The 26,248-nt window shown below is 39.6% G+C and overlaps 1 protein-coding gene across 2 annotated transcripts in view; it reads right to left on the reverse strand.

Annotated features, from left to right (window-relative positions):
* The window catches only part of CLIC5 (CLIC family member 5), a 66,250-nt gene that overhangs the window by 15,817 nt on the left and 24,185 nt on the right, over nucleotides 1-26,248 (reverse strand). For both annotated transcript variants that reach the window (XM_088520119.1, XM_088520120.1), the window contains exons 2-4: nucleotides 8,433-8,542; nucleotides 7,973-8,098; nucleotides 6,515-6,621 (exon numbers count right to left, since the gene is read on the reverse strand). In XM_088520119.1, the coding sequence (XP_088376245.1) occupies nucleotides 6,515-6,621; nucleotides 7,973-8,098; nucleotides 8,433-8,542 (343 nt within the window). The remainder of the gene's footprint in view (nucleotides 1-6,514; nucleotides 6,622-7,972; nucleotides 8,099-8,432; nucleotides 8,543-26,248) is intronic.

A 26,248-nucleotide genomic window follows, 5' to 3' on the forward strand; every position in this document is an offset into this window, starting at 1 on the left:
GCTGTGGGGAATACATTTAAGATGCACCAAGAATATTGAAATAAGTGGAGTTACGCACCAGTGCAAACAGCAGAGCAATGAAGTTAAAACTGAATTCTAAATAATAATGTAATTTGGGCCTCCCATTCCAGCAGCAAGGCGTTTAATTCCTCCCAGGACTGCTGCCGCCAGATTGCTCTAATCCATTTCCAGCTGTGCTACTGCTCCTGTGTGCAAGCAAGGGAGCTTGGCTGGGACGCAGAACAAAGCATCCCAGTTCAGCCAGCAGCACTTGGAGGAATATTCAAAAACACAGGGGAAATAATTCCTTCTTAAAAAAAGGCATCTGCCAACTCCTGTTCCTATTGTATGTATTTCAGTCTAGGCTTAGACTGTGCATATAGGCCCTGAGTCTGCAAATATGCCTTAATTAAAGCCTATCGTGAACCTCACTGACTTCGAGATATATATTCTGCATACTCTCTCTCATGTCTACACATACACACACACAAACATACACATATTCTTTCATTCGCTCTCTCCATGGCATGTAATGGTTTCAAAGCTATGAAAAAATGAATACTTAAATTTGTTAGAAAATTATGTCTGCTAATACATAAGTACTAAATATTTACTGTTCCCAGAGTGGCTGCATCTAAGAGTGCTAATTAGAACCTGGACTCTGTTGCTCTACATGGGGAATATGCAGAGATCGCTGCTTCGAAAGCTTACAGTCCTAGCATATCTGGATTTGCAGGGAGTCTCACTTCTGTTTTTGTTTCATTCTTAAGTAGTATTTTTCACCTATTTCCACCAGGAGAGCTACATACTTTTCTTAGTAATTTAAAGCTAAAAGGTTTCAGAGGGAGGAAAAACTCTAAATGATATGACTTTCAGAAACTTTCCCTAGTAATGTACATATTTTCAAGGCTAAGATTATGGTTTGTTATCATTTTAGAAAACCGAAAACCTCCTCCTTCTGATGGCATAAATTTAGTTCTTAAGATTTGGCAGGTCAGAAAATATTAGTCCTTAAACCTGTTACTGGTACCAGACAGAATATTGACTGTCCTAGGTCTCTTGTCACCATAATTTTGAGAAAAGTTTTTCAAAAATTATTCTCAAGTAAAATTATTTTGTAAACTGAAGTTTCTGATTATTTCAGAATCAGACTTTGGCTGGGGGCTTAAAGCAGATAAAGTGATCCAGGATAGATGATAAATGAAACATCGCTTTACTTAACAAGTTAGCACATAGCTATCAGTACTATTTCAAGGGGTTTTATGTATGTGTTTTTATAAAGAGACAGAGTGGAGAACAGTTTTATTAACATATCATGACAGAGTTATATGGGTCATCCCAAATGAATGGCAATAAAACTTTATATCACACTCACCAACATGTATTTGGTATTTTATGGGCCACAAATGTTGCAGAAAAGCTATTTTACGTATGCTTTAAAGAGTGGGTATTTTTTATATTATGTCTGGTTTTGTAAGGCTGCCAGGCACTTTAGTTACTGTGAACCCCACTGTATTCAGCTCGGATGGAGCCATAAAACTTATTTAAAATGTACTCTCTTGTGCTTCAAAATGCTGCAGTTGAAGATCTATCATCCTCAAACCATCTGTAGCTAGCAAGCTCATCATAAAGTTCTTCTATCTAAAATGAATTTAAATCTATTTCTAGTCTTCCTTTGTTGCATGACAGAGAAAATCATAGAATCATAGAACCATTAAGGTTGGAAGGGACCTCTAGAGATCATCTAGTCCAACCCCCTGCACACGCAGGGTCACCTAGAGCACGTGGCACAGGACTGCGTCCAAGCGGGTTTTGAAGATCTCCAGAGCAGGAGACTCCACAACCTCTCTGGGCAGCCTGTTCCAGGGCTCTGTCACCCTCACTGGTAAGAATTTTTTCCCTAAGTTCATGCGGAACTTTGGGTGTTTCAGTTTGTGGCCATTTCCTCTAGTTCTGTCAGTGGTCACAAATGAAACAAGGCCAGCTCCATCCTCCTCACTACCTCCCTTGAGGTACTTCTAGACACTGCTCAGGTCCCCTCTCAGCCTTCTCTTCTCCAGGCTGAACAGGCCCAGCTCCCTCAGCCTCTCCTCATAGGGCAGATGTTCCAGGCCCCTGATCATCCTTGTGGCCCTGCGCTGGACTCTCTCCAGCAGCTCCACATCCCTCTGGTACTGTGGAGCCCAGAACTGGACACAATACTCCAGATGTGGCCTCACCAGGGCTGAGTAGAGGGGCAGGATCACCTCCCTCGACCTGCTGGAGACGCTTTTCTTAATGCACCCCAGGATCCCATTGGCCTTCTTGGCCACGAGGACACACTGCTGCCACATGGTCAGCTTGTCGTCCACCATGACACCCAGGTCTTTCTCTGCAGAGCTGCTCTCCACAAGGTCGGTCCCCAGCCTGTACTGGTGTCTGGGGTTATTCCTCCCCAGGTGCAGGACCTTGCACTTGGCCTTGTTGGATTTCATAAGGTTTCTCACCGCCCACCACCATCTACGTCCCTCTGGCTTCTGTAGAGCAGACTAGATCATGCTCACCAGGATGACACAGGCTGACCCACAGCATCAGGAAACCTAAGATCAGATCTAGGAACGATCTGCACCACAGTGACTATTATTCTAATACATTTTTTGAAGTTTTTGTTGTTTTTTTTTCTGCTTATTTGAAGAGGTATGTGATGGCTTCTAGAAAGGATCGGAGCACAATGCCCAGTCTGTGCACGTGCTGATACCCTGGGTCTGTCTCTCTCTGCCGGAAGAGCTCCATAAAACTCAGTGAAGTTAAAGTAGCATAAAACTGATGTAGGTCAGCTTAAGATTCAAGGCCTGTATCTGTGTGTGCATATCTGTTATATAACTGCACACATAGCACATAAAGAGAGGTATTTCCCACCTCACATGTTTAACCACAAAGTATGATACAGCTACTGATGGAGGTGAATGGTATTTAATCACATGTAAATTAATGATTTACATGTTCTTTTATTTTTGGCTCCTTGATGTAAATCCAAACCAGACAAGTGGAATCCTCTGGTCAGACGGCTGGAAATTCCAATGAATGAAATCATGTTGGTGGTCTCCCAGCTCAGAGCCTTCTGAAGAGCAGTACAGTAAAATATCCTTCCGTACCACTAATGAATGCGCCCACCCACACTGGAGCTAGTGCCCCCTAAGAACTCAATTCAAGAACAACTTTTTAAACTCATAAATATAATCAAAGGGCTCATTCTAGGAGCCAAAGAACTCACAATTTTAGGAGTAACTGTTAATAGCTGGTTACTATAGGTTGTCCCCTTCATTCACAGTATATAGGCACGCGAGAAAAAATAACAATCATAATGCAGACTATGCACACAGTATTCCACTTAATTAAATTTCATGCTTCTTGAATGAACAGATAAATTGTTAATGCCCTTGTTACTGCACAGAGCCTGAGTGATTTGCTCAATATCAACAAGAGGAACTCTGACAAGATCCTGATTTCCTTTCCTGTGTTCTGAACAGGTCTCCTTCTAGATATGTATACAAAAAAAATCATTCAACCAAGGCCTTTCAAATTAATTATGAAAACTTAAGCAATTTAAACCTGAGCAGGAGCACCCAGGCAATCAATTTTTAAGACTACTATCAGTGAGTTCTTCAGAGGACTCCTGTTCTTGAAGGGAATTAACACTCCTCATTTCCAGTGCAGCTGTGCAGCCTAGCGCTAATGGTTGGAGGACTGACTGGTGTAGCTGTGCTCTCTGAGCAAGACAGAGAACTATTCCTGTGATGAGAAGACCACTCCTTAGAGAAGCCTGTCATAAAATTATCAAGTGACATGGGGGGTGGAAGGAATCAAGCCTGTTGTAATTGAACTGACTTGAAATAATAAACGCACACACTTTCTTTAAACACAGCTTGCCACATCCTGAGAATCTGGAATCAATTCCTTCCCTTTCAAGAAGCTTAAAAGTAGTGGGACTTTGATATGGTATGAGTATGTTTGCTTCTGGGCTTACAGCCCTCGCTGGCCTGTTCCAAACCTTTCAAAGTTTTTATATTATAAGACAGAAAAGTTAGCAAAACAAAGATGGAAAAAAAGAATCAGAAATTCAGGGAACCATTAAAGAAGGACAGGCGAGATGCCAAATACCTTTGGTGAGTAAATGAATCATGATCAATAGCATATTGCCATACAGACTTGCACAAGAAGGTTATCACCTGCTCCTGTGCCAGGCATAAAACATAATGGCATGTGGCTAATGAAGTACTGCCTGAATCCAGAAAAAAAGAAAGCACTGTTTTTCTCTGTAAAGCTAGAGCATTTTACTTCTAAGTATTTTAACTCATCCAGGAAAAATATAGATTTTTCCATAAAAAAAGTCAAAATCGATAGGTTACTATGAAACACTTCTCTTTTGACAGTGCTGCTTTTGTAACAGAAAACTGTTTTGATAAAAGGAAACCTTTTTTTGTTAATGGGATGTTTCAGCTTTGACTGTAAAGTATATTACTTTATATATTCACATATTTGCCAGCAGAGGGTATTGCAATCTTAGAAACAAATGTACATGTGTCTCATTGTGTTCATTTTACATGCAAGAAGTGAGATGGACACCAGATCAAGAAATTATAAATAATGTTTTCTTCAGGAACATTTTTTCCACTTTTGGAAAAAATAATAATAACACCGAGATTCTTTTAAGCTACAGTCTCCATTATCAGTGGCTTCTCACCCCCTCTCTGAGGACATGAAACATTACAAGGAAACAGCCTTCTTAAGATGGTATCACTTGAAGTTTCAAACTGTTGCATGACTAGACATCAGCTCCACTAGGTGAGACACCAGCTTTTTAATTTCTCATTTATTCTAAATTTCTCATTTATTCCAGCATCCTCAAAGAGCATAAATCTCATTAATAATCTCAATCACTTAATCCACTTTTGGAGCAAAATTGAATAGCCACAGGCTATAAGGAGAGCTCATGTTACTTAGACCTCATGATCTCGGCTAAACCAGTATGCTATGAAGAATGGTCGCGTATAGTTCATTCAACCCACTCTTTTATGAGGAAGAACCTCTTTACTGTGAGGGTGACAGAGCACTGGAACAGGCTGCCCAGAGAGGTTGTGGAGTCTCCTTCTCTGGAGATCTTCCAAACCCACCTGGATGCCACCCTGTGCCACGTGCTCTGGGTGTTCCTGCTGGAGCAGGGGGGTTGGATTAGATGATCTCTAGAGGTCCCTTCCAACCTCAGCCGTTCTGAGATTCTGTGATCTCACAGCTGCAGATAGGCTGGTGTTATAAATTCATAGCCTGATTTCCTGCACATTAACAAATTTACTCCCTTGACCTTCAAATTAAGGAAATGTAATATAAACAATCTGATGCCTGGTGATTTAGGTGACTTGGGATTCAATGCTGACCTATCCTAAACCAAAAGAAATTAACACAACATTATATTTGATATAACACTCTGAGGTGGCTGCTCTGCTTAGGTGTTTTTAATGAGTGCTTTTCTATTCTGATCATGTGCAACTAATGCCCCAGTCACTGATGTGACTTTCCTCGTTATCCTTAGAATTGAGTCAACTGTAGACAGGAGGCAATATATCATGATTTATATATAAACTCACGAGAATTACACATTTTAATTATTCTTCATTTCTAATTTTGGTATTTACGAGTGCTGAGAGCTGCTGTGTATGGGCAATGCAGAACATAGCCATGAGCAACATTCAATTTCTCTAAAATAACCAATGTGAATGTATGCTATTTAACATATCTTATGTCTCGCCTGTGAAAACTAGCAATAGAAGGTAAGAGGTACATCAGTTAACAGCTGTAAATATTCTACTAGATATCTCAAGAAATATGACCGTGTTAACCCATTAGCTTTCATGAAGCAATAGTGGATTAAACTAGCAGAAGTTTTACCTCTCTTAGGCATATGTGGAGAAAAGAAAAGAATATAAGAAAAGCAATTTCATTAAGAAGGTAGTATATGACTGCAAACATGCAGATTCTAGAAGTGTTGTTGTTTTGACAAAAAAAAAACACAGAAGAAAGTCAGGAGCTTACAGAGTGCAATTACAGTTGTTAAAGCAAAAAGTAATCACTTATTTCATTTAGCACATTTTTGGGTCTGGTCAACTAGCACTCCTCTAAACAGTTCCTGCCTGGACTGAGTACAGGAGGCAGCTTGGTCAATTACCCATTTCTAGTAGGCAGTTTGAGACCCTGTTTTGGTGAGGATGTTTAGCTGCATGAACAGGAGTCATGTCCTGACAGATGGTAAAAGTACTACTGAATAGCCTGTGGGCTGTTTTATTTACTAGTGTAGATGTAGTTAATTAGACTACGGACATGTGAATTAAGCCCACTGAACTCACCATGCCAAGCTGATCAGCAGCAGTGACTGATGTCATTTGAATACAGTTTACAATAAAATGACTGTAGAATGGCAAAATTGTTCAACTTCTAAGCACACAAACACCCTGGCACATTTTGTAATGATCCTACTTACCAGCATTATCCTGCTGCTTGGTATTTTTTATATATGCAGAAAATTTGGAGAAGATATCTATTCCAGCAGTGTTTGATTCCCGGTGCTTGGCAGCCAGCTTGGGATACCTATAAAGAGAGGAAAGTGTAGAAAGTAACATCTTATTTTTACCAGCAGTGTAATGGTGATTACAAATACAATTTACAAGAAGAAAGAAAAAAAAATCCTGCGCAACAAACTGCAACTAACATTGTCATACATCTCAAAAAAACAGCTTGGCAAGACCCTCTTAATAATATCTTTGTCTAGCAAGGAAAGCATTTGGACAGTTACACACTGATGGTTTTATGAAAAAGGTAATTGCACTGGTGCTTTATGTGGCCATGATCCAGGATACAGTGGCCTTAAATCAGAAGGAAACATATATTTCCAATAAAGGTGCAGGGTAGGTTGGCAGCCAACTCTTTCTATTATGAATGGCAGTTGTGCCTAATTCCCTATATCGAAAATGTATTCCAGAATGTAGTAACAAACAGGAGTGTTACTATTACCAGGGTGGTAATACGTTTTAATCTCTGAACTGTTGCTTTTTAAAGACATCTGGTTCAAAGGAATATAAAGATTTGAAAGACCAACGCAAACCAATCGCTCCTACTGATTTCAGTGGGTCTTGGATCAGGGTATATCAAACTTAAATATCTGATCTCCTGCCTCAGGACTGGCCAATAGCTGCTGATTCAGTTGGAGGTAAAACACTGTACGGCACCTAGGCAGTTTTCATTGATTCACAAATTTTTAAGGTCCAAAACACAAGTCATTTTTTTCCCCTCATCCTTCTACAATGTCCAAAATCTTTGACTAACTTAGGTATATTTGGTGAATTTGACACTTTCCCTGGTACTTTGTTCCAATGGCTAATCATCATAGTGAAAAATCTGTGCCTTATATCCAATCTGAATTAGTTTGGTTACAACTCCCAAACATGGGCTCTTGTCATTTCTTGACTAGAATAGCAATCACTTTTCTGCCTGCTGAGTTCCTTCACTTTGTAATCATTTCCCCTCACAACATTTTTGATAATCCATGCGTTCAGAAACCTTAGGTTTTTCACTGTAAAACACTTTTCCTGGCATACTTTTGTGTTGCAATTCTCTGCATTCAATCCAAGTTATTTTTAGCACTTTTTGCTTACAAAAAGTGCACCAGAACCATATGAAAAATTCCTAGTATTGATCTCCTTAGTTTTGTATACAAGGTTATCCCGGAATGTGTACAGAGACAAAAGTCTGCAGTTATTAGTCATCCAAGCAACTTTCACACAAGGAAGTCATCTCACTGGAGCCAGCAAGTTTCATACCTAAATATTACTCCTGTAAGTAAAGATTGTGGGAGGGACTGCTTTTTGAGAACTCCTTCTAGGACATCATTCATTCCTAGGAAACGGAATATTTACTGAAAAGAAAAATCCCAAGTTCTTACTTTGGAGGTGCAAGAGTCTCTTCCAAGAATTCCTCAATCTTGTTAACGTCTGTCTTGACTTCTCCATTAAAAGTCAAGAACGGTGGGTGGGTCCCAGGAGCCAGATTGTGTAGATCAGCTGGCTTTCTGCAGAGAAAAAAAAAGTCATGAAATCACTAATCTTTATAATCATGTAGTCACACAGATATTTATAGTTTTACAAAAATCCATTGTTTGTCCTTCTCTTTCTTCAGTCGTCTGTGGTCAGAATAGTTTGAAAAAAACACGAGAATCCTATTTAATATCAAAACATTCCACAAGTGAAAAAAAAATCCAAACCCTAAACCTGAATCCTGAATATTTTCTTGTGCACCACAGACTTTCTGAGCCAGATACAAAGCTCAGTGAACTCGGTGGGGGCTTTCTACAGGACAAACACCAGATCATATAACTATTTTCAAGTAAACTGAACAATTTATACCTTTTCAGGTCAACAGTGGTGACATTGAACACAACTCCTTTGAGCCAGAGGATCATGAAGAGCCGCTGGGAAAATGGACAATTCCCAATGCTTTCTCCATCTATTCCAGCCTGAAGGACAGAAAGAGAGAGAAAAAAAGCAGAGTAGACATAAGCTGGTTACTTGTATCTCAAGAATGAAAAGCGGATGTTGAAATAAAAATGCCTAGTTCAAAAATAACCTACAGAACCTATTATTTGATATAGTTTATCATCAACAAAAGAATGGAATTACTCCAGGACTTAGCTCTCATCATCAGTTTATTAAGAAAAAAACAAAGTACCTCCCATAAGGCCAGTTCTGGCTAAAGAAAATGTCTTTCTAGCTTATTTTTAACTACATTCAGGAGCTTTCAATGTATATGCGTTCAATATCTCTCATCCCTGGAAAACTGCTTGCTTAATGGATATGGTAGAAAACAGGCTTTCTGCTCCATTTGGGTCTATAAACTACAACTTTTAACAGTTCTGTTGATATCCCCTTCTCTGTTCTACTGAGACAAGTGCAAAATGAGGACATTCAAAACTAAATGTAAATCCAAGCCATCCTAATATTCAACTGTATTTGAACTAGGACTCCCTGTTCACATCCATAAAAAAAACAGCCTCACAACTGACAGATAGACAAATCTAGATGGAAATCTGAACCTAATCTCTTCCAAAGTTCAAGGTAAATTTCAGGTACAACATTCAGTCTGTTCCTATCTCTTGTACATAATGAGTTGCCTATAAACCACCACAAAACAATAAAAAAAATGCTGGTGTTAGCATTGAGGAAACACTCTGTTTTTCTCCTGTAAAAATTTATGGTCTTTGCAAATTCTGACTTTGAGCCATGGAGGGATACAAATAACCCTGGCTAAACTGAGCCAAATCTGTGTCCAAGGACAACATCCTTGTACAATAATTATGCTTGTGGCAAAAGCTTTCAAGATGATAATGGTTTTGATAGATTTTCATTTTAATTTGTGGTACTATTGTTTTCAGAAGATTCTTACAGTCCTGGTGAAGCAACCAACCTTCTTTTGTTGACCCATATGGGTTGCATAATTTTATTTTATGCACATAGCGCTTGTCTAAAAATGGCTGATAAAAGAACAAGCAAATAAATGTTATTTTCTTTTGGAGAAAAATATTTTGTTGCTCTGCTATCATAAATTTTGTCTTCTTGATATTGAAGCTGTGAGGTAGCATTTCTAAGTCCTAAAGAAGAAATAACTTCTAACCATTGGAGCTCTGTGAAACATCCACAGCACAACTAGAAGCATTTTGAGATGTGTCTTGTGCTGCAAACTCAGGCCTTTCATATAAAATGTTTAGCAAAAACATTTCAGAGATATCCCACTGTAAAGTTTAGGCCTACATAAGGAATCACAGAATCACAGAATGGTTGAGGTTGGAAGGGTCCTCTAGAGATCATCTAGTCCAACCCCCCTGCTCTAGCAGGGACACTAGAGCACGTGGCACAGGGCGGCATCCAGGTGGGTTTGGAAGATCTCCAGAGAAGGAGACTCCACAACCTCTCTGGGCAGCCTGTTCCTCTGCCACCCTCACAGAAAGAAGTTCTTCCTCACATGGATGTGGAACTTCCTGTGTTTCAACTTGTACCCATGACCCCTGTCCCATCACCGGCCACCACTGAGAAGAGTTTGGCCCCATCCTCCCTACATTCTCAGGTACTTGTACATGTTGATCGGATCTCCTCTCAGTCTTCTCCAGGCTGAACAGGCCCAGCTCACTTAGTCCTTCCTCATTAGGTAGATGCTCCAGTCCCTTAATCGTCTTTGTTGCTCTAAATGAGCTTTTCTCTAGATTCAGATTTATATTCAAATAGTCCCCAGAGACATTTGGATCTGAGGGTACAGTTTGCTTGCACTTCTACTTAAAATTATGTATGTGCTGTATACCTGGTTTTGTCAAGAACCCAACAAACAGTATGATTAAAGAGTGGTAAGGTACAAAAACAAGCAGGAAATGATGCCTTTTCTCAGATGCCTAGGGTGTGGGTAGGCTAGTTTTGCATTCTCATTAATTAGGTAGTTAGCTCTGTTCTGCAAATTTCATGGCAAAAAAAATGACAGTGTTTCCATGGAAAACCAGGCACCATAGTATTGCATAGAGTAACTACTGTGAAACTATATTTGTTGATTTGGCTTTGGCTTATTAAACCTGTGCCAAGACCTTTTAACTTTAGTCTTCCTAAAAATAAGCAAATGCTGGAAAAGAATATGACACCAAATTTCCCTTTGCTTTATTACCATCATAATCATAATCTTCATAGCAGAGTTGCCCAAGTTTACAAGCAGTGCACAACAAACCTAAAATTTGCAGAAAAACAGATTGACCACTGAATTGAGGGGCAGAAGAGTCAGATAGGAGGTTTCATTCTAATCTTATGTGCTCTGGTTTTACTTTGGCTTATACTTTGTTGAGTCTGAATCATGCTTCACCTGACTTGCTTCAAGGTGATTATAAAACATTAGTTCGTGAATATAAAACATTAGTTTGTGAATATAAAACATTAGTTCACTAAGTCTTGCAAGAAAGGGCTTCCAGTTGGTGTTGTTTCACAATAACACACAGAGGTCTCAGAGACTAAGAAATGTAGAATTCACTGGGGACAGAAGAAAAATGTGGTGCCTAAAAGAAATAAGAATCATTTGGAAATCAAAAATAGAATTGTTAGAACAGATGAGACCTTCAGCAGCACTACAGGTTCAAAGCTGCCCTTCCTTGCCTTTCAAACGAGATGGAAAACATTGATTGCTAGGCACACATTGGGAATGCATGAGGGAATGAAAGGAAATTCCAGAAATGAAAGATAAACTAAAGAAAAAAATATGATATGGTCCCTTTTGAAAGCTCATGGATCTGGGAGCCAAGCTCATGATTTGGGTGGAGTCTGACTTCAAGGGTTTTGATCTCATTGACTGGCATAGCTGAAAACGCCACCACAAATCACACAGCAAACTGGTGACAGGGAGGGGAACAGAATCCAAAATCTCCCTGGCAACACAATTTATCCATTAAACTCAGCTCTTTCTGCAAAAATCATAGGCCAGGATCTGTTGGGTTTGTGAGTCCTTTCTCATTTGTTGATAACAGCAGTCAGTAATTCAATGCCCAGCACTCAGAAAAAGCCAACCCTTAGTAGGTAATAACTTCAAAGGCTTATCAAAGTATCATGAGACCATTTGTAAAGTCTATTTTTAAATACCAGGAGGAGATGAGGAAGAACAGAGAACTTCCCAGGCTTAGTCGCTTTTTCCTTCAAAGAAAAACAGCTTGCTTAAAGCACTCTGGGAGTGATTAAATAAAAGCCTATATGTATCTGTCCACGGTAAAAGGCTTAAAAATGGAGGAATTAAATAATACCTTCATCAAAATTATGAACTCAAAACGCGGACAGAAAAATAAAGGACAAATAACCGACAAACTGGAGAAACACTACCCATGCCTGCTACTGTTCACAGATGAACGTGTTTCCTCATGCTGAAGCCCAGCACCACTGACAAGAAAAGACCAAACTGATGACATACACATTGTCCCTGGCAGTAGTGATGGGTATTTCTGTTTTAATGATTGCAACTGGGGGTAGATGTGGGCACTCGGGGGCAGTAGGTTCAAAGAAGCAGAAATTTATAATGTGCACAGTAACTCACAATGGGCTACAGAGCCTCCTTCTCCCTGCAGAGAGCAATCATTATTGCTCCTTATGGAAAAAAACTCACCAGGGAAGAACAACTCATATACTGACTGCAGAAATGCAAAATAGATTCAAGGATTTGCTGGGGGCTGAATGCTCTTTGGCCAGCATTCAGCCCACGTAACTCTAGGAATTCAACCGAGGAGTCTGGTCATCTGAGGTCCCTGTGCAACTCAAGGAAGGGAATCACTTTCAAAAGACATTTCACTTAGATTGAATATGATGACTGTTTGATTTTAGGGAGGTGAATGAATCTGAACCCTCAAAACAGAAAAGTGTTTCAAGTTTGTGGACACAAAATTTCTGGAAAATTATGTTGCTCCTTTGTGGAAACATCACCTTCCACTCCCTTTGCTTCACATGACCTTACACTTAATTAATTTAGCTACTAAAAAAAGATACCTAATGTATTTCTACTTAGCCTTTAGACATCCCAAATGACACAAGGTCTTGCCCTGGACCTTGGTTTAAATATATTAGGAAAACTCCATCATCGTACCAGCTGCTTGTGTCTCATAAAGTAATGAAAAAAATGAATAAGATGTTTTCCCTCATAATTTTAAGACACTCCTCCTTGAACACGTTAGCTATTTTTAATGAATTAATAAAGCTTTAAAGATATTTGTGTGCACAAGACGGGAATGCACTGACACATTATCAAGGACAAAAAAAAAAACTAAGGCGGTTTCAGAAAAAAAAAAATGTTTTGATGATTTTACAAGCTTGAGCCAAATATTTTTAGCAAAGCAGCTGTAATATCAAGATATCCTGTTCAGCACAGCTGAACAATGTGAACAGGGAACACTTCCTAGGTTTAAACTACTACTTTTCTATAAGAGAAATAACTGAAATAAACTTCCTCACTTGTTCTGAAAATACGGCTGGTAAATGCACAGTGACTGCAATGTATAAAGTCAACTGTATAAAGGAGGGGGAAAGGAGAGAAACAATCTTTATCTCCTGTTATTCCCAAATACAGCAGTTTTCAAGAAAAATACTCTCGTTAATATGATCACAAAAATGACTAAGCATCTAGCTAGAGCATTGCAGTGTTGGAAAGAACTGCATATTGGAAAGTGCTGTTCTCTTTTTTTCTAAAGGATCAAGATGTATTTGTTTTTATCTGTTAGGCTTCTCTTTTTATTTTTCATTGCATTGAGAACATTCTGCACAACAGTCCAATGTTTTCTTGGGTCCTATGTAAAGTATGCAGATATTTTCAATGACACAAACATTTTTTATTTTTCAATGGGATTTTAACAAGTTAGCAAAAGCAGGCAGGCTAATTCATCTTAATGTTCAATCTAATCCCACTAAGGGATTAAGGAGAGATTTGATTTCACCATTCCTACAGTCAAAATCTAGATTCACGTTACACATGGTTTTGGTCTGTTTTGTAATTGGGAAAGAACCTGCCTTTTGACACTTACTCTCCTTACGCTCAGAACCCAAAGGGGAAGTGAAAACCCTATTCAAAATGTAGAGCAGGCCAGGAAATATCCTATTTATTGTGCTATAAAAAAAAAAGAAATCTGTCTTTGTAATTATACCACACACACAATAGCACAAATCTCTACTGTAGGGAAAAAATCATTGGCTGCAACATGAGATCAGACATGCCAAGGTATTGCTTTAGTAAGGATTTTTTTTTCCAATTTCTAGTCTATTTTCTTTCACAACTTTTTGTCCAAATGTAAAAGCCAGTAAGTTATTTGGTGTGCCACCAACAGAGAGGCAAGTTAAGAAGCATATATTCATAAAGCAGCACGGGTAGGTCTCAAGTAAGAAGTAAATCTTGCAGCACAAGCCCTGTGTATCACAGAACATTCTTGTTGACTGTGGCTCCGGTTCAGGAAAGCATTTAAGCATGTGCTGAAATATATCCCAATTCAAAGGAAGTATATGCTTGACTTTAAGCATGTTCTTAAGTCCTGATGATTTCAATGGGACTTAAGCACACACTTAAGTACTTTCCTGAATGGGGGCCTATAACAACAATAATAAATTTACTGCATAGCAATTTAACTTCATTGGACTTTTTCTGGGATTTCATTTTGCTAGGAGAAATTCTTAGCAGCAGTCTTCCAAGGCTGGACAAGATAAAGTCAAAATATATTCATAAGCACGCACACACATGGGAATGGACCATGTGCATATATGTCAAATAAAAATAGAATATTTGCTAGAAATAAAGTCAGGGTAGTAACAAAACAAAAAGGAAGTGGTGAAATTCTTTAGCCAGCTCCACAAAAGCCAGCCAAAATGTTGAAGTTTGGCATACATACAGCCATATATTATAGATACACATAAGCTTAACTTGGTCTACGTTGCAGGCAATTTGAGGAAAGCTGGCCTGTTGCACTGTGCAGCATGTCAGTAGAGTTGAGGATACCCACAGAGCTGCTGCATTTCTTGGATCTCCAGAGTTTTGGGAGAGAGGAATTTGTACTCCTGAATCATTTAGGATTTTCAGGAGATGGAACTGCAGGTTGGAAATGCCATCGGCATTGGTAGTGAAGCCACGACAAATATTTTCTTGTTGTTTAATGAATCTTTATTTTCCAGTTTCTATATTCAGGTGAACAGCAGCATGGGCAGGAAGGCATCAGTCATATAGGTTAGCTTCTTCCCATGAATATTTTCATGAATGGAATGAAACTATAAAAATAAGTCCTGTTGATCCTCAGGGCTAGCTAACCCTCAAGCAGAACCACTGAAAAGGTACTTCTAATTCTGAAAAGCTAGGAATCTCTGCATCTCAGTCCAATGCACTCTCTGTACACAATGCCATGAAATTAGCATACATAAGGGATTTGAACAGCTCAGTAAGTAATTTATGAAGAATTTCAGGATTTTGCTCTAAACTGCAATATAACACATTTTAAAACATTCGCAGCTTTATTCAACAGGAGCTGTGGGTTTCTGCAGGGAGGAGAGAAGCTGAAATAGTCTCAGTATATTTCAAATGCAATTTTACCCCATTGGGCTACAGGAAAGCCTGCAGTCCTGCGAATCCTGGCTCAGCTGCACATTTTGACCTTGGGCCCAGTGCTCTTGCGGCTTTCCATGGTCCCAGCACCCTGCTAGACCACTGACTGGACAACTAGGGGGAAACAAGCCACGAAATAGGAAAGCAGGCAATTTCTTACCAGGAATTTTAAAACAACTGTTCCTTCCACATTGATTGCTCTATCTCTGGATGGCGGAGCTCAGAGTGTGGTGATAAATCGGGCCAAGTCTAGCTGGAGGCCTGTGGCCAGTGGTGTTCCACAAGGGTCAGTACTGGGCCTGGTGTTGTTCAACTTGTTCATCAATGACTTGGACGAGGGCACAGAGTGACTGGTGGAGTGGCCGACACTCCTGAGGGCTGTGCTGCCATTCAGAGAGACCTAGATAGGATGGAGAGTTGGGCAGAGGGAAACCTTATGAGGTTAAACAAGGACAAGTGCAGGGTCCTGCACATGGGGAGGAATAACCCTGGACACCAGTACAGACTAGGGGCTGACCTGCTGGAAAGCAGCTCTGCAGAGAGGGATTTGGGAGTCCTGGTTGACAACAGGTTAACCATGAGGCAGCAATGTGCCCTCGTGGCCAAGAAGGCCAATGGGATCCTGGCTGCATCAGGAGGAGCGTTGCCAGTAGGTCGAGGGAGGGGATCCTGCCCCTCTGCTCAGCTCTGGTGAGGCCGCATCTGGAGTATTGGGTGCAGTTCTGGGCTCCCCAGGACAAGAGGGACGTGGAACTTCTAGAGAGGGTCCAGCGGAGAGTGACAAAGATGATGAAGGGACTGGAGCATCTGTCTCATGAGGAAAGACTAAGCGAGCTGGGCCTGTTCAGCCTAGAGAAGACTGCGAGGAGATCAACATGTACAAGTACCTGAGAGGTGAATGTAGGGAGGATGGGGCCAAACTCTTCTCAGTGGTGGCCAGTGATAGGACAAGGGGTAATGGATACAAGTTTCTCCACATGAGAAAGAACTTCTTTCCTGTGAGAGTGACAGAGCCCTGGAACAGAGAGGTTGTGGAGTCTCCTTCTCTAGAGATCTTCCAAATCCGCCTGGATGCCACCATGTGCCACGTGCTCTAGGTGTCCCTGCTTGAGCAGGAGGGTTGGACTAGATGATTTCTAGAGGTCCCTTCCAGCCTCAACCATTCCTGTGATTCTGATATTCTCAAAGTGTGGAAGGCTGCTAGTTGCAAGAAAGCAGTCACTTTCAAACTGTCTCAAGGCATCTACATGTGTTAGCCATTTGGAAAATCTTGGCCTAAACGTAATACCTATCCTTTGGCAGATATTGTCACATATTAAAATAATTCTTACAAATGAAAGGTGTGCTCTCTGCAGTTTGTCTCTACAATATTGTCTCTATATTACTCATGAGGTTACTTAATGATTCTCAGTCTTCCAGGGCAAATCCCTTATACATTACCATTGAAAAGTTGGGTCTGGTATGCAGAAATTCTTCTCCAGAGTGCCTGCTAGGAACATTTTTCCAGTGTTGCATGCCAGTGAACTGCAGCTGGGGACTATGCACTTTACAGGCCTCCTAACATATTACAAGCAGAACAGTTGCCAGTGGCTCTAACAAGGCAATGATGCTCCCAGCACTGACTGGTATGAAAGCAAGGAAACCACCTTAGTCACTGGATGGTAACTATAGTGAACACCTTTTAAAAGCTTTGCTTTTTGTCAGACCCATATTCACCAATCTTGTAAAAGAAATTCCATGGGGAAAAAAAAAAAAGAGAGAGAGAATTGAAATATATCAGCTTAACATTAACATACAGAAAGAATCTGGAAGAAAGGATTAGACAATAAATTCACAATCACATGTAGAGTAAGATGACAAGACAGTATAGACTTATAGGTTAAAACAATTTAACTTTGTTCTTTGACAGGGTATCCACCGTCATGCGTAAGAAGGAAGCAGTAGGTGTCTAGAAGTCTGAAAGAATACTTAAGTTATAGTAATAATCAACTTTACTGTTAGCCTATGCATACACAACAAGTAGAGCTTTGCAAGATGGATTATATTTAATGTTTCTACTAACAAAATGAAAGGCAGAATAAAAAGATTCCTACAAAATTTTCTGAGAACAACAAGCAAGGAGACATTATTGGTATCTATGGGAGAGAAGTAGACATTACTGAGAAATTGGGGAAGAAATGTCTGAAATTACTTAAGTGGTATTCAGTAAAGAAAACTGCATGGAATAAAATGTAAGAACAAAATCTTGAGCACAAATGCACAATGGGGAATAACTGGTGATGCTACAAGGGTGAAGAGAAGGAAGATTGTACATGCATCACAAACAACATGAATCATCCATGTACGCTTCTACAAACGACAGCAACAAGATAATGCATTGCATGAGACGTACTGCTAGGAGTATCAGACAGTATAATAGTCCTCAAGCACGTAGAAGCCTGTTACAAAGAGCATGACGATCCATTGTTGTTCGTGCCCTCAGAGGATAACATTATGTATTTTACTTAATTTGCAACAATAAAATGTTAGGGGGGAAAAAAATCCAGTGTAATTAAATGAATAACAAAACACAAAGCCGGCTTTCTAAGGAGGTTGCACAATCTACATTACCGGAGGCTTTGAAGAAATCAAAAAAAAAAAAAAAAAAGTCAAAACTGATCTTGACACTTAATGAGCAGAGAGATTGTATAGGATGCTTTATCAAACCTTTCTAAAACTATATGTTAGTGACTCTTTGGCAGCAACACTTGCTCTCATGCTTGCTGTCAGCTCTAGACCCATGGTGGCCCACACTTTTGCTTTCCTCTGACCTTCACAGGATGAAGCCTGGCCCTGGTGAAGTCAGTGGGAATTTTGCCAGGGATTTTGCTGGGACCAGAATTTCACTCATAAGTTTTAATGGCCAGAAGGGACAATTATAATAATCTTTTCTGACCTTTTGCATAATATAAACCATAGATTTCACTCAGCCTGCAGCCAACATCTTGTGGTTGAACTGGAACATATGGGTTTTCAGGTTAAACATAGAGTGGTAGTAAAATCCCCTCTAGTGGTATATGTTTGCATTGCAGGGTGAAATTTTGGCTTTCAAGTGGACTACAAACGTCCAATCTGAAGGATTTTGCTAAATGTAGCTAATTTACCCATCATTTGTTAGTGGTTTTTTTTTCTTTTCTATTAGTTGTATTGATTTTTTGTGGGTTATATGGCTGAAGGAAGCTTAATTACAGCGAGTCAGGCCACGGTGGCAGTCAGAAAATAATCACAATCTTAATAAAGGTCAATGGAGATGCTCAAGCACCAGCTATTGCTTGATTACCTTGGCTACCACAGTATTTCACATCTAGAGGTGTAAACTCTTTGCACAAAAAAAAAGGAGAAAAGAAAAAACTGCTGCTGAGTAGCTACTCATGTTCTGCACATATAGAATAGCTCTTAGATCTCTGAAGACCATGCCTATAGGGCCATATTCCACTTTTGGTATCACAGCTATTAGTAGGCTAATCTATAACAAATTTGATCTAATTCTGCTCCTATAAAAGTCAATCTTCTGTCAATACCCAGTAGAAACAAATATTTCATAGACTCCAATGAGAGCAGGAACATTTTGGATTCATTGATTTCTTTCTAGTACATAACCACAGGTGGTTGTATGGGCTCTAGAGAGAAACCTGTGGAGGAATCTTGTTTAGCTACTCAAAGAGTACCAGTTATAATATTTCAAATATAGATGTTTCTGTATCCTGAGAGCTATTCAGATATGTGGAAAAAAAATCATTACCATAGGAAAGTTCTGGAAAATCAAATGAGGGATGAATCATTGTCAAAAGGTGGTATGGGCCATGCAAATTATAGTAAAGTTATTACTCTTTCTAGAGGAGATCAGGTGCAAGTATAGGAGTCGTCTTTCAGAGAAAGCTCTATGCAGAGATCTGTTGTTCCCCATGTAGTTCTGGAATCCTGCAAGTAGGTGTTCTTGTAAAAAGAAAAATCAGTGCACATCTGGAATTCAAATGTCTGCTAAAAATCACTGAGTCTGGGACACTAATCTGGTCATATAGTATATTCTACAAATACTGATGAATTGCAGCCAAATTTCCATGCCTCTAAGCATCATATCAGACTAGCAAATAATAACAGCAGCCAGGTGCTGAAAGTTAATGCTGAACCCGAAATCAGATCCAGGGCTGAATTATTTATTGAAATTCCATGACTTTACTTGCAGCACTATTGGAAGAGTGGGTTACTTGCAGCTATTTGCAAGTAATGTGATGAGCAAAGTTTTGTCTCTGATAGAGGCATTTAGCACCAAATTAACTGAGCTGAGTGCAGGCCATAATCTACTCTTAATTATAGTCTCATTTTGTATCTTGTTTAATATCACATACATAGTATTCATCTGTGACTTTGATTGATTGAAATGGGAATAAAGAGCAATCAGGAATGCCCAAGAGATATTCTGCAATTTGCAGGTCTTTATAGAGGACTAGGTCTTTATAATCTCTTCTTTTAATCTCTTCTTGCATCTCCGAAGTTACCGGTGCTGTAGAGTGTGCTTTATCCTGAGATGTGATGAATGTGTAAGACTTTCGCAGAAAGTGGATCAAGTTGCTTTGCAAAAGAGCGCATTGCAGGAATGAGAAAAAAATTGATTTTATGCTGGCATCTCAGTGTGAGTTTCCAATACATGGAACCCACAATACATTCAGTAAAAATAAATTTTTAAAAAAGGTTTTGATCTGATTGATCTGATGTTACTGTAGAAAAGCATTTACTAAGAGAATACCAACACAAACTAAACACTTTTTCTAGTTCCCAGATATTCACACAGAAATCATTACAGAGCTTCATGGTTTGGGGATATATTTGCACCATTAGTGTTCTTTTATCTGCCAAAATTACTGTATTAGTTCATGTGATTATTGACACAGACATACAGTGAGGCTTAGCCACACATCAGCTAAATATCCCTACAGAAAATAAAAGGGGGTGTAACATGACTAGGTAGTCTTTTCTGACAGCCATCTGCAAAGGAAGGGAATGTGACTGTCTCAAAACTTTCTCAAGAAATATATGCTCAAGAAAAAAAAATCACTGATTCTATCTAAAAGTTTCTGAGAAACCACAGTTCTCATCTACTTTCCATCTCAGTGGAAGATGAATTCTTAAAATCTCTATGTATAAATTGTTCGATTATTTTGCAAAGCTCCAGTGATGCAACTTCCAAACCTTGCACTTGGGTATTTCTTTAAGATCTTCTCAAAACACTTTATCAGTGTAATTTCAACTTGATGCTCTGACTGAATTTTCTCCATTTTCAATTTATCCCATTATCTACCATAAAAACTTAAATGATTCATCTTATTTTTCTTCCCTTTGTGTGAAATCTTATCTAGTTAAGACATAGTAATTTATCTAGCACCTCTTCACCTTTTACTGTTCTCTTGCTTCTGAGATGCTTGTGTGTGCTGTCTTTTCTCAGTGCCTGCTTTTTTTTTTGTTCTCATCACACACCTTCTCACTCCTGCCTCTTCCTCTGACCATCCACTCTCCATTTTGTTGCTGTTGTCACCTAGCTGCTTCATATAGATTAAACGAATCAAATGTCACATGCTGGAAGTGGTTCCTAAACGTCCCCCAAGAGATCTACACCTCTTCCTCCTTTTAAGACAGTGTCCAACCCTGTTCTATAAGCCCTGCCTTCCTTCTGCCCTGGCATGCAGTTATCACAATGAATGTACCAGTCCAGACATAACAGAATATTATAGTGCAAAGATACTGTCCATACACTGGTTTTCTCTCAAATCAAAACAGTAAACCCAGCGTCCTTGCTCCTTCAGTCTCACTTGATGCCGCTGTCAAAATCATTTTCCTTCTACTTCTTTCAACTCCTTCTCAAGCTTTGCGCATCAACAGTCATATCCAACCCACCCTTGTTTTCCTCACAAGCGACATCAGAGTTTGTCTTTCTCCAGCCCTTGTTTCTCCAGCTCATGTAACGACTCAGATGAGTCACATTACCACCATTTGCCTCATTTTCATCATCTTTTCATGCTCAGCAACACTGCAGAGCTAATCCCTCCTTGGGCACTCTTACAAACAAAAGTACTTTCTCACACACTTTTTTTACTCTATCATCAGGCTTAATAAAATAGAGATAAACACTCATCTGCACCTTCTTGGTAGTAGTGTCAGTTCTGCAGGAAAATGTTCATTAAAACCTATTGCTCACAGCTCAGTCTGTGAGCACTCAGGTTATCCTAAGTATTTATCTATCCAACAGAACTGGAAAATTGAAAGCAATGCAAGAGCGACACCGCTTCCTATGCCGTGCTTCTGCTGGGGACATGGATGCCATTCAAGGCTATCAAACTACAATGTCTCTGTTTTTTTACACAATTTCTATATATTTTTACTCTTTAGAGTTTCTTAAGCAGACTATTAACAAGCCCTGCTTTCCCAGCACAATTAATCAATTATAATTCATACTGTGCACCTTCTGGGGCTATACCCTTCATCAGGTAGGTGGGCAGCACGTTTCCTAACCACTGCACTTTGGGAAAGGCTGGATCTCCAAAGTTTCTCTGGCAGCTTTTTGGTTTATTCTGTGCTCCCCTGTGAGCCTGGCAAGGGAGCAAAGCAGTTCCCATTTTGCTGGTTGTCAGAGACGACTGTTAGTCTTAACAACCGCAATTTACAGATTGCCCTTTGAAGTGCATGCTCCAAACATCAGCCATAAAAAGCTCATTGAAATGTCCAAGTTAACAGGATAATTGAGAAACTGGTATTTGGCAAGCGTATTTCTCAGCATTTTGTGTGTGTTTGTGTAGAGAGCTAGGCCCAATTCACTTAAGTACCTGAGTAAGCTTTGATGAATTAACTATTTTCTCCTATTTACACATAATTATCTCCAAAACAGAGATACTTTCGTGTTATTGTGGAATGGAAGTCTATGCTGGAGGTTCTTGAAAAGTAAGAACACAGAGAAACGCCATAAATTCACACTTCTATCGAATAGCCAAACATTAGTATAAAAACCCTGCTTCTGACAGGGGGGCACAATTTGATTACTACTAATTGCAGCACTCTCACAGAGATTCTGGATATGGCTTATTTCTTCCCAAATCCCTGGCACACAGTGTGGAAGAGATGCCTGGGGGACTAATTAGGAAATTAGCAGGTCCTTTGGAATTTGCTTGAGGAAATGCAGCACTGCAGCATGAGTCTGAGCGACCCGCGCTCCGAGAGAATCATCTTGGCTCTACCTTGGAGTTGGGTGACTGAGAGCTAATGCAGGGGAAACGAAAGAGGAGTTTTGAACCTCAATGCAAGATCTAGACCTAGAACTGAATTTAGAGCTAAACTGGGGAATTCTGATTTAAAGTTATTAAAGAAATACATAAAATCTCCAGTTATCACATCTCGATTCAGGAGAGACTCGGTAAAACACGAAAAAATACCACTCTTTATTGCAGGTGTCAACTAACAGTCAGAGAAGAGCAGAAAATGAAAATGATCCAAGTTCTAGTGGAAGAGCCTGAAACAAGGCTTAATAATGCAGGGGCTTGGAGCACTGTGACTTTTGGGGACTCCCTGAAAAATTGAAAGAACTGGACACAGAAAAACAGCTAAAAACACCGTTCTGTGGGATCCTGTAACCTGCAAGAATATTCCATGATTCAACCCCTCCTCATCCTGGAACAGCTTTAAAATGAGCCTAAATAAAATAAACAAACCAAACAAATCTCCAATTGTATAATGAATCAGCAACAACGGCTCATCACAAAACACAGGGCAGTGAAAGAAAATAATTTCCTCCCATGATATGCCCTTGTATGTGTTTGAAGTAAGCTGCTCATTCAGCAGCTAAAAGCAAATGGAAAGCAGTAACGCAACATGCCCGTGGACCCACACAAAGAGAATCGTGATCTAGAAAAACACTGCCAACAATAGCCATGATCCATCAGGGGCTGTTTTTTTCTTCCGAATTCCACTTGTTTCACACAATACACAGGTACAGGCCCGTAGCAGCACCCAAAACGAGAGCTGCGGGTGGTGGGTGGCAGTGGTCAGCATGGTTTTTTGGGTGCTAAAGTTGGTATGGGGAGAACAAGCCTGGCAGTGAGCATTAAGCAGCAGCCGCCTGGTGTTGGGAATTAGCTTAGTGTTTTATGAGGAGCTGAATCACATAGCACAAGTAGCTTTGTGTTTCATGTATTTTAGCTAGGGAAGCTACTAAGCTGCATAGAGGCAAAAAATAACATTGATGTAAATGTGTCAGGGAAATTAAACCAAGATAGAGAGGGGTGGCATGACTTATGCGATATTCCCATGCCAGTCACAAAGCAAATTCAGGTCTCGTAATGCCCTTTAGCTCATTTTACCTCATATACAAAGTCTGATCTGTACTGAAACATGGACCGGCAGCCCCTGCAGACTCGGTGTCTCCCCACTGCTTTAGTCTTTAAGGCCCTTCCACACGTGGCCCTTGCACATCCAGGCAAAGACGAACTACTACTACTACCCAGATGTGAACAGTGCAGGTGGATATAGCTACCACCTGCACTAATCACATCCCCCTGTCATGTCCAGGGCACCAAGAGACATTTTAAGAAATTAAAGCAGCCTGTGAACATAATTTCCACCAGAATGGCTTTGACCAAAAGTATTTTATCTTACAATGATAGTGAAATCAAAGATTTCTTTTATCTCTATCTGGGATTGAGCCAAGCCTTCTCAGGCTGTCCTAGTTTACAAAGATATGCTCCATAACAAAACCTGCTAGGTTTGCACACTTTATGGCATGCTTATTCCTGTATTGACTCTATGCATACTTCATTAAAGATATATCTAGCCTTGATCTGAACAGTCAACCAAACCGCACATTCTCATTTGGTTATTCCAACAGTTAATTATCTTCAAAGTTGTTATTAAGCTTATTTCTAACTTGGCTATATCTGCCCTTAACTAATTATTAATATTTCTTGTTACACTTTTAACCAGTAGATCAGAAGGCCCTCCACAGGCGTGTTCAATATTGCAGTCAAATGACCTTTGGTCTTTTACATAAACAATAAAGACTGCCTTAAGGATGGCAATCTGAATATTTTTTAACCCTTAAAAACTTTCTTCTCTACATCTTTTCCAGCAAGGTCATACAGTCTAGGTACTTATGCATTTAAATCACCTAGGCTATACATAATCTGAACCTTCAAAACCCCTACTAATAGCAAAGGAAAAAAATAGAGACTAAAGCATGCAACTAGTGTGCAGACATGAAATACCCAGATAGAATCAAGCCATGCTAAGTGATGTACAAAAATAAAATGTAACACTCCTGAAATGCCAGCTAGCATTTTATCTGAGTTTTATGCATGGTTGCTAGAATTACACATTAAGGGGAAATGGGGAAATTTCACCTTTTTTTGGTATCAGGTACATTGAAAAAAGAAAAAAAATGGAGAGCCACTCAAGCTCCTGATATTCAGTATTCTTTAAGTAGAAGCTGAATCAAGGTACTCTGGGGACTGACATAGCTCTCACCAGGATTACAGCACGGATTGGTATAAATTTCTGAGACTCACCAGGGCAGCTGAATTGTAGAGGAATTTCTGCTACACCACTGAAGATCGACATAAGCTCATAAAACTGTTACTAAAAAGGGTTGCACTTAAGTGCACATCAGCAACCACCTTCCCGACAGAAAGACAGCCAGGCAGACAGCCACGTGAAACTGGCCCCCGGCAGAACATCTACGTGGTCCCCACTTGACGAGGTGTCTAAGGAAAACCAAGGTATTGAACTATACATGTATTTCTCCTTTGATTATATTATCCCTCAGAGACAGTTACATTCCAGCAAACTTCATGAAAACTGCCAGGAAGGTAAAAGAAAAAAAGACCTAAATTAATGCCCTTTGTAAAGAAAAGGCAACCATGCAGCATGCTGTGTCTTGCCAGGAGAGGTGGTCCAGTAGTGAATGCCAGTAAGAAGTGGCATTTATTGCTATGAAGTGCTGTACATAATTCATAGGAAATCACAGAATAACTGTACTTGGAAGGGACCTCTCAAAACTGCTGCCCAAGGGAGCGTCATCTAATCAGACTGCATTAGACTTCATTAGTTAAGCTGCTTGATGAGCAACTTGCCTTTTTTGCCTTCTTTTTTTCTTTTATCCTTTTTTAACTTATCAGAAATTCAAGAATAACAGGGTAAAACCACACACTGAGAGACATGTAAAAATACTCATTTGCAAGCAGTCGTTTATTTTGATACAGCCTGAGAAAACACTCTTCCTACAGACCCATACTACATTTATGTGTAAACTTTGCTATTAATTTTTGTAGAAAATGGCAATGATGTGCTGAACATCTAATCAGTTACAGAAAATGCTACCCCTAAGTGCTATTATATAAAAATCACTGGCTTTGGATCTTTGAAAAAAAAAAAAAAAAAACAGAGAATACTTTGAGTTACCTTTCTTCCATTGTTATCATTTTAACTTCTCAGTTTAAGATAAAAAAAATATTCCAGAAATACAGAATGATGCTGATTAAATTCATCAGACACAAGAAGGAATCAAAGATATTTTTCACTCGCAACTCCAAACGAACATCTATCACTGTTATCACACCTGGGTGAGTTTTATTGCACATCAGCAATATGGAAGAAGTTCAAGCAAATGGGTGGAGCAAGGGGCAAAGTAGGGAAGGGAATTAGCATCTCCTTTAGACTTTGTCAGTGTTAAAATTTGGTGTGTCAAACAAATCACTGAAAACTGTTTTCAAAGAACTTACTGAAGCACTTTAGGTGACTGCTCTGGTGTCCAAGTCTAAATACGGTTTATAGGTTTGAATACACTATGAATCCAGCACAGAAACAAAATCTTCCATAACCTGTTGGTTCTCCCTGTGGCTCCGAGTGAGCCTTTGATGAAAAAAGAAAGAGGGAAAAGAAAAAAAAGCGTAACAGCCATCTGCTTTTATTCATATTTAAAACTGAGTCACGAACGCACAGCACCTTAATATCTGCCTGAGTAACTTGAAAAATCTGCCACCAGAGCTTTGAGTTGCAAAATGAAAAT

This window comes from Tinamus guttatus, unplaced genomic scaffold, assembly GCF_059628265.1.
Source record: "Tinamus guttatus ecotype Peru unplaced genomic scaffold, ASM5962826v1 Tinamus_guttatus_pri_ptg000080l, whole genome shotgun sequence".
Lineage (NCBI taxonomy): Eukaryota > Metazoa > Chordata > Aves > Tinamiformes > Tinamidae > Tinamus > Tinamus guttatus.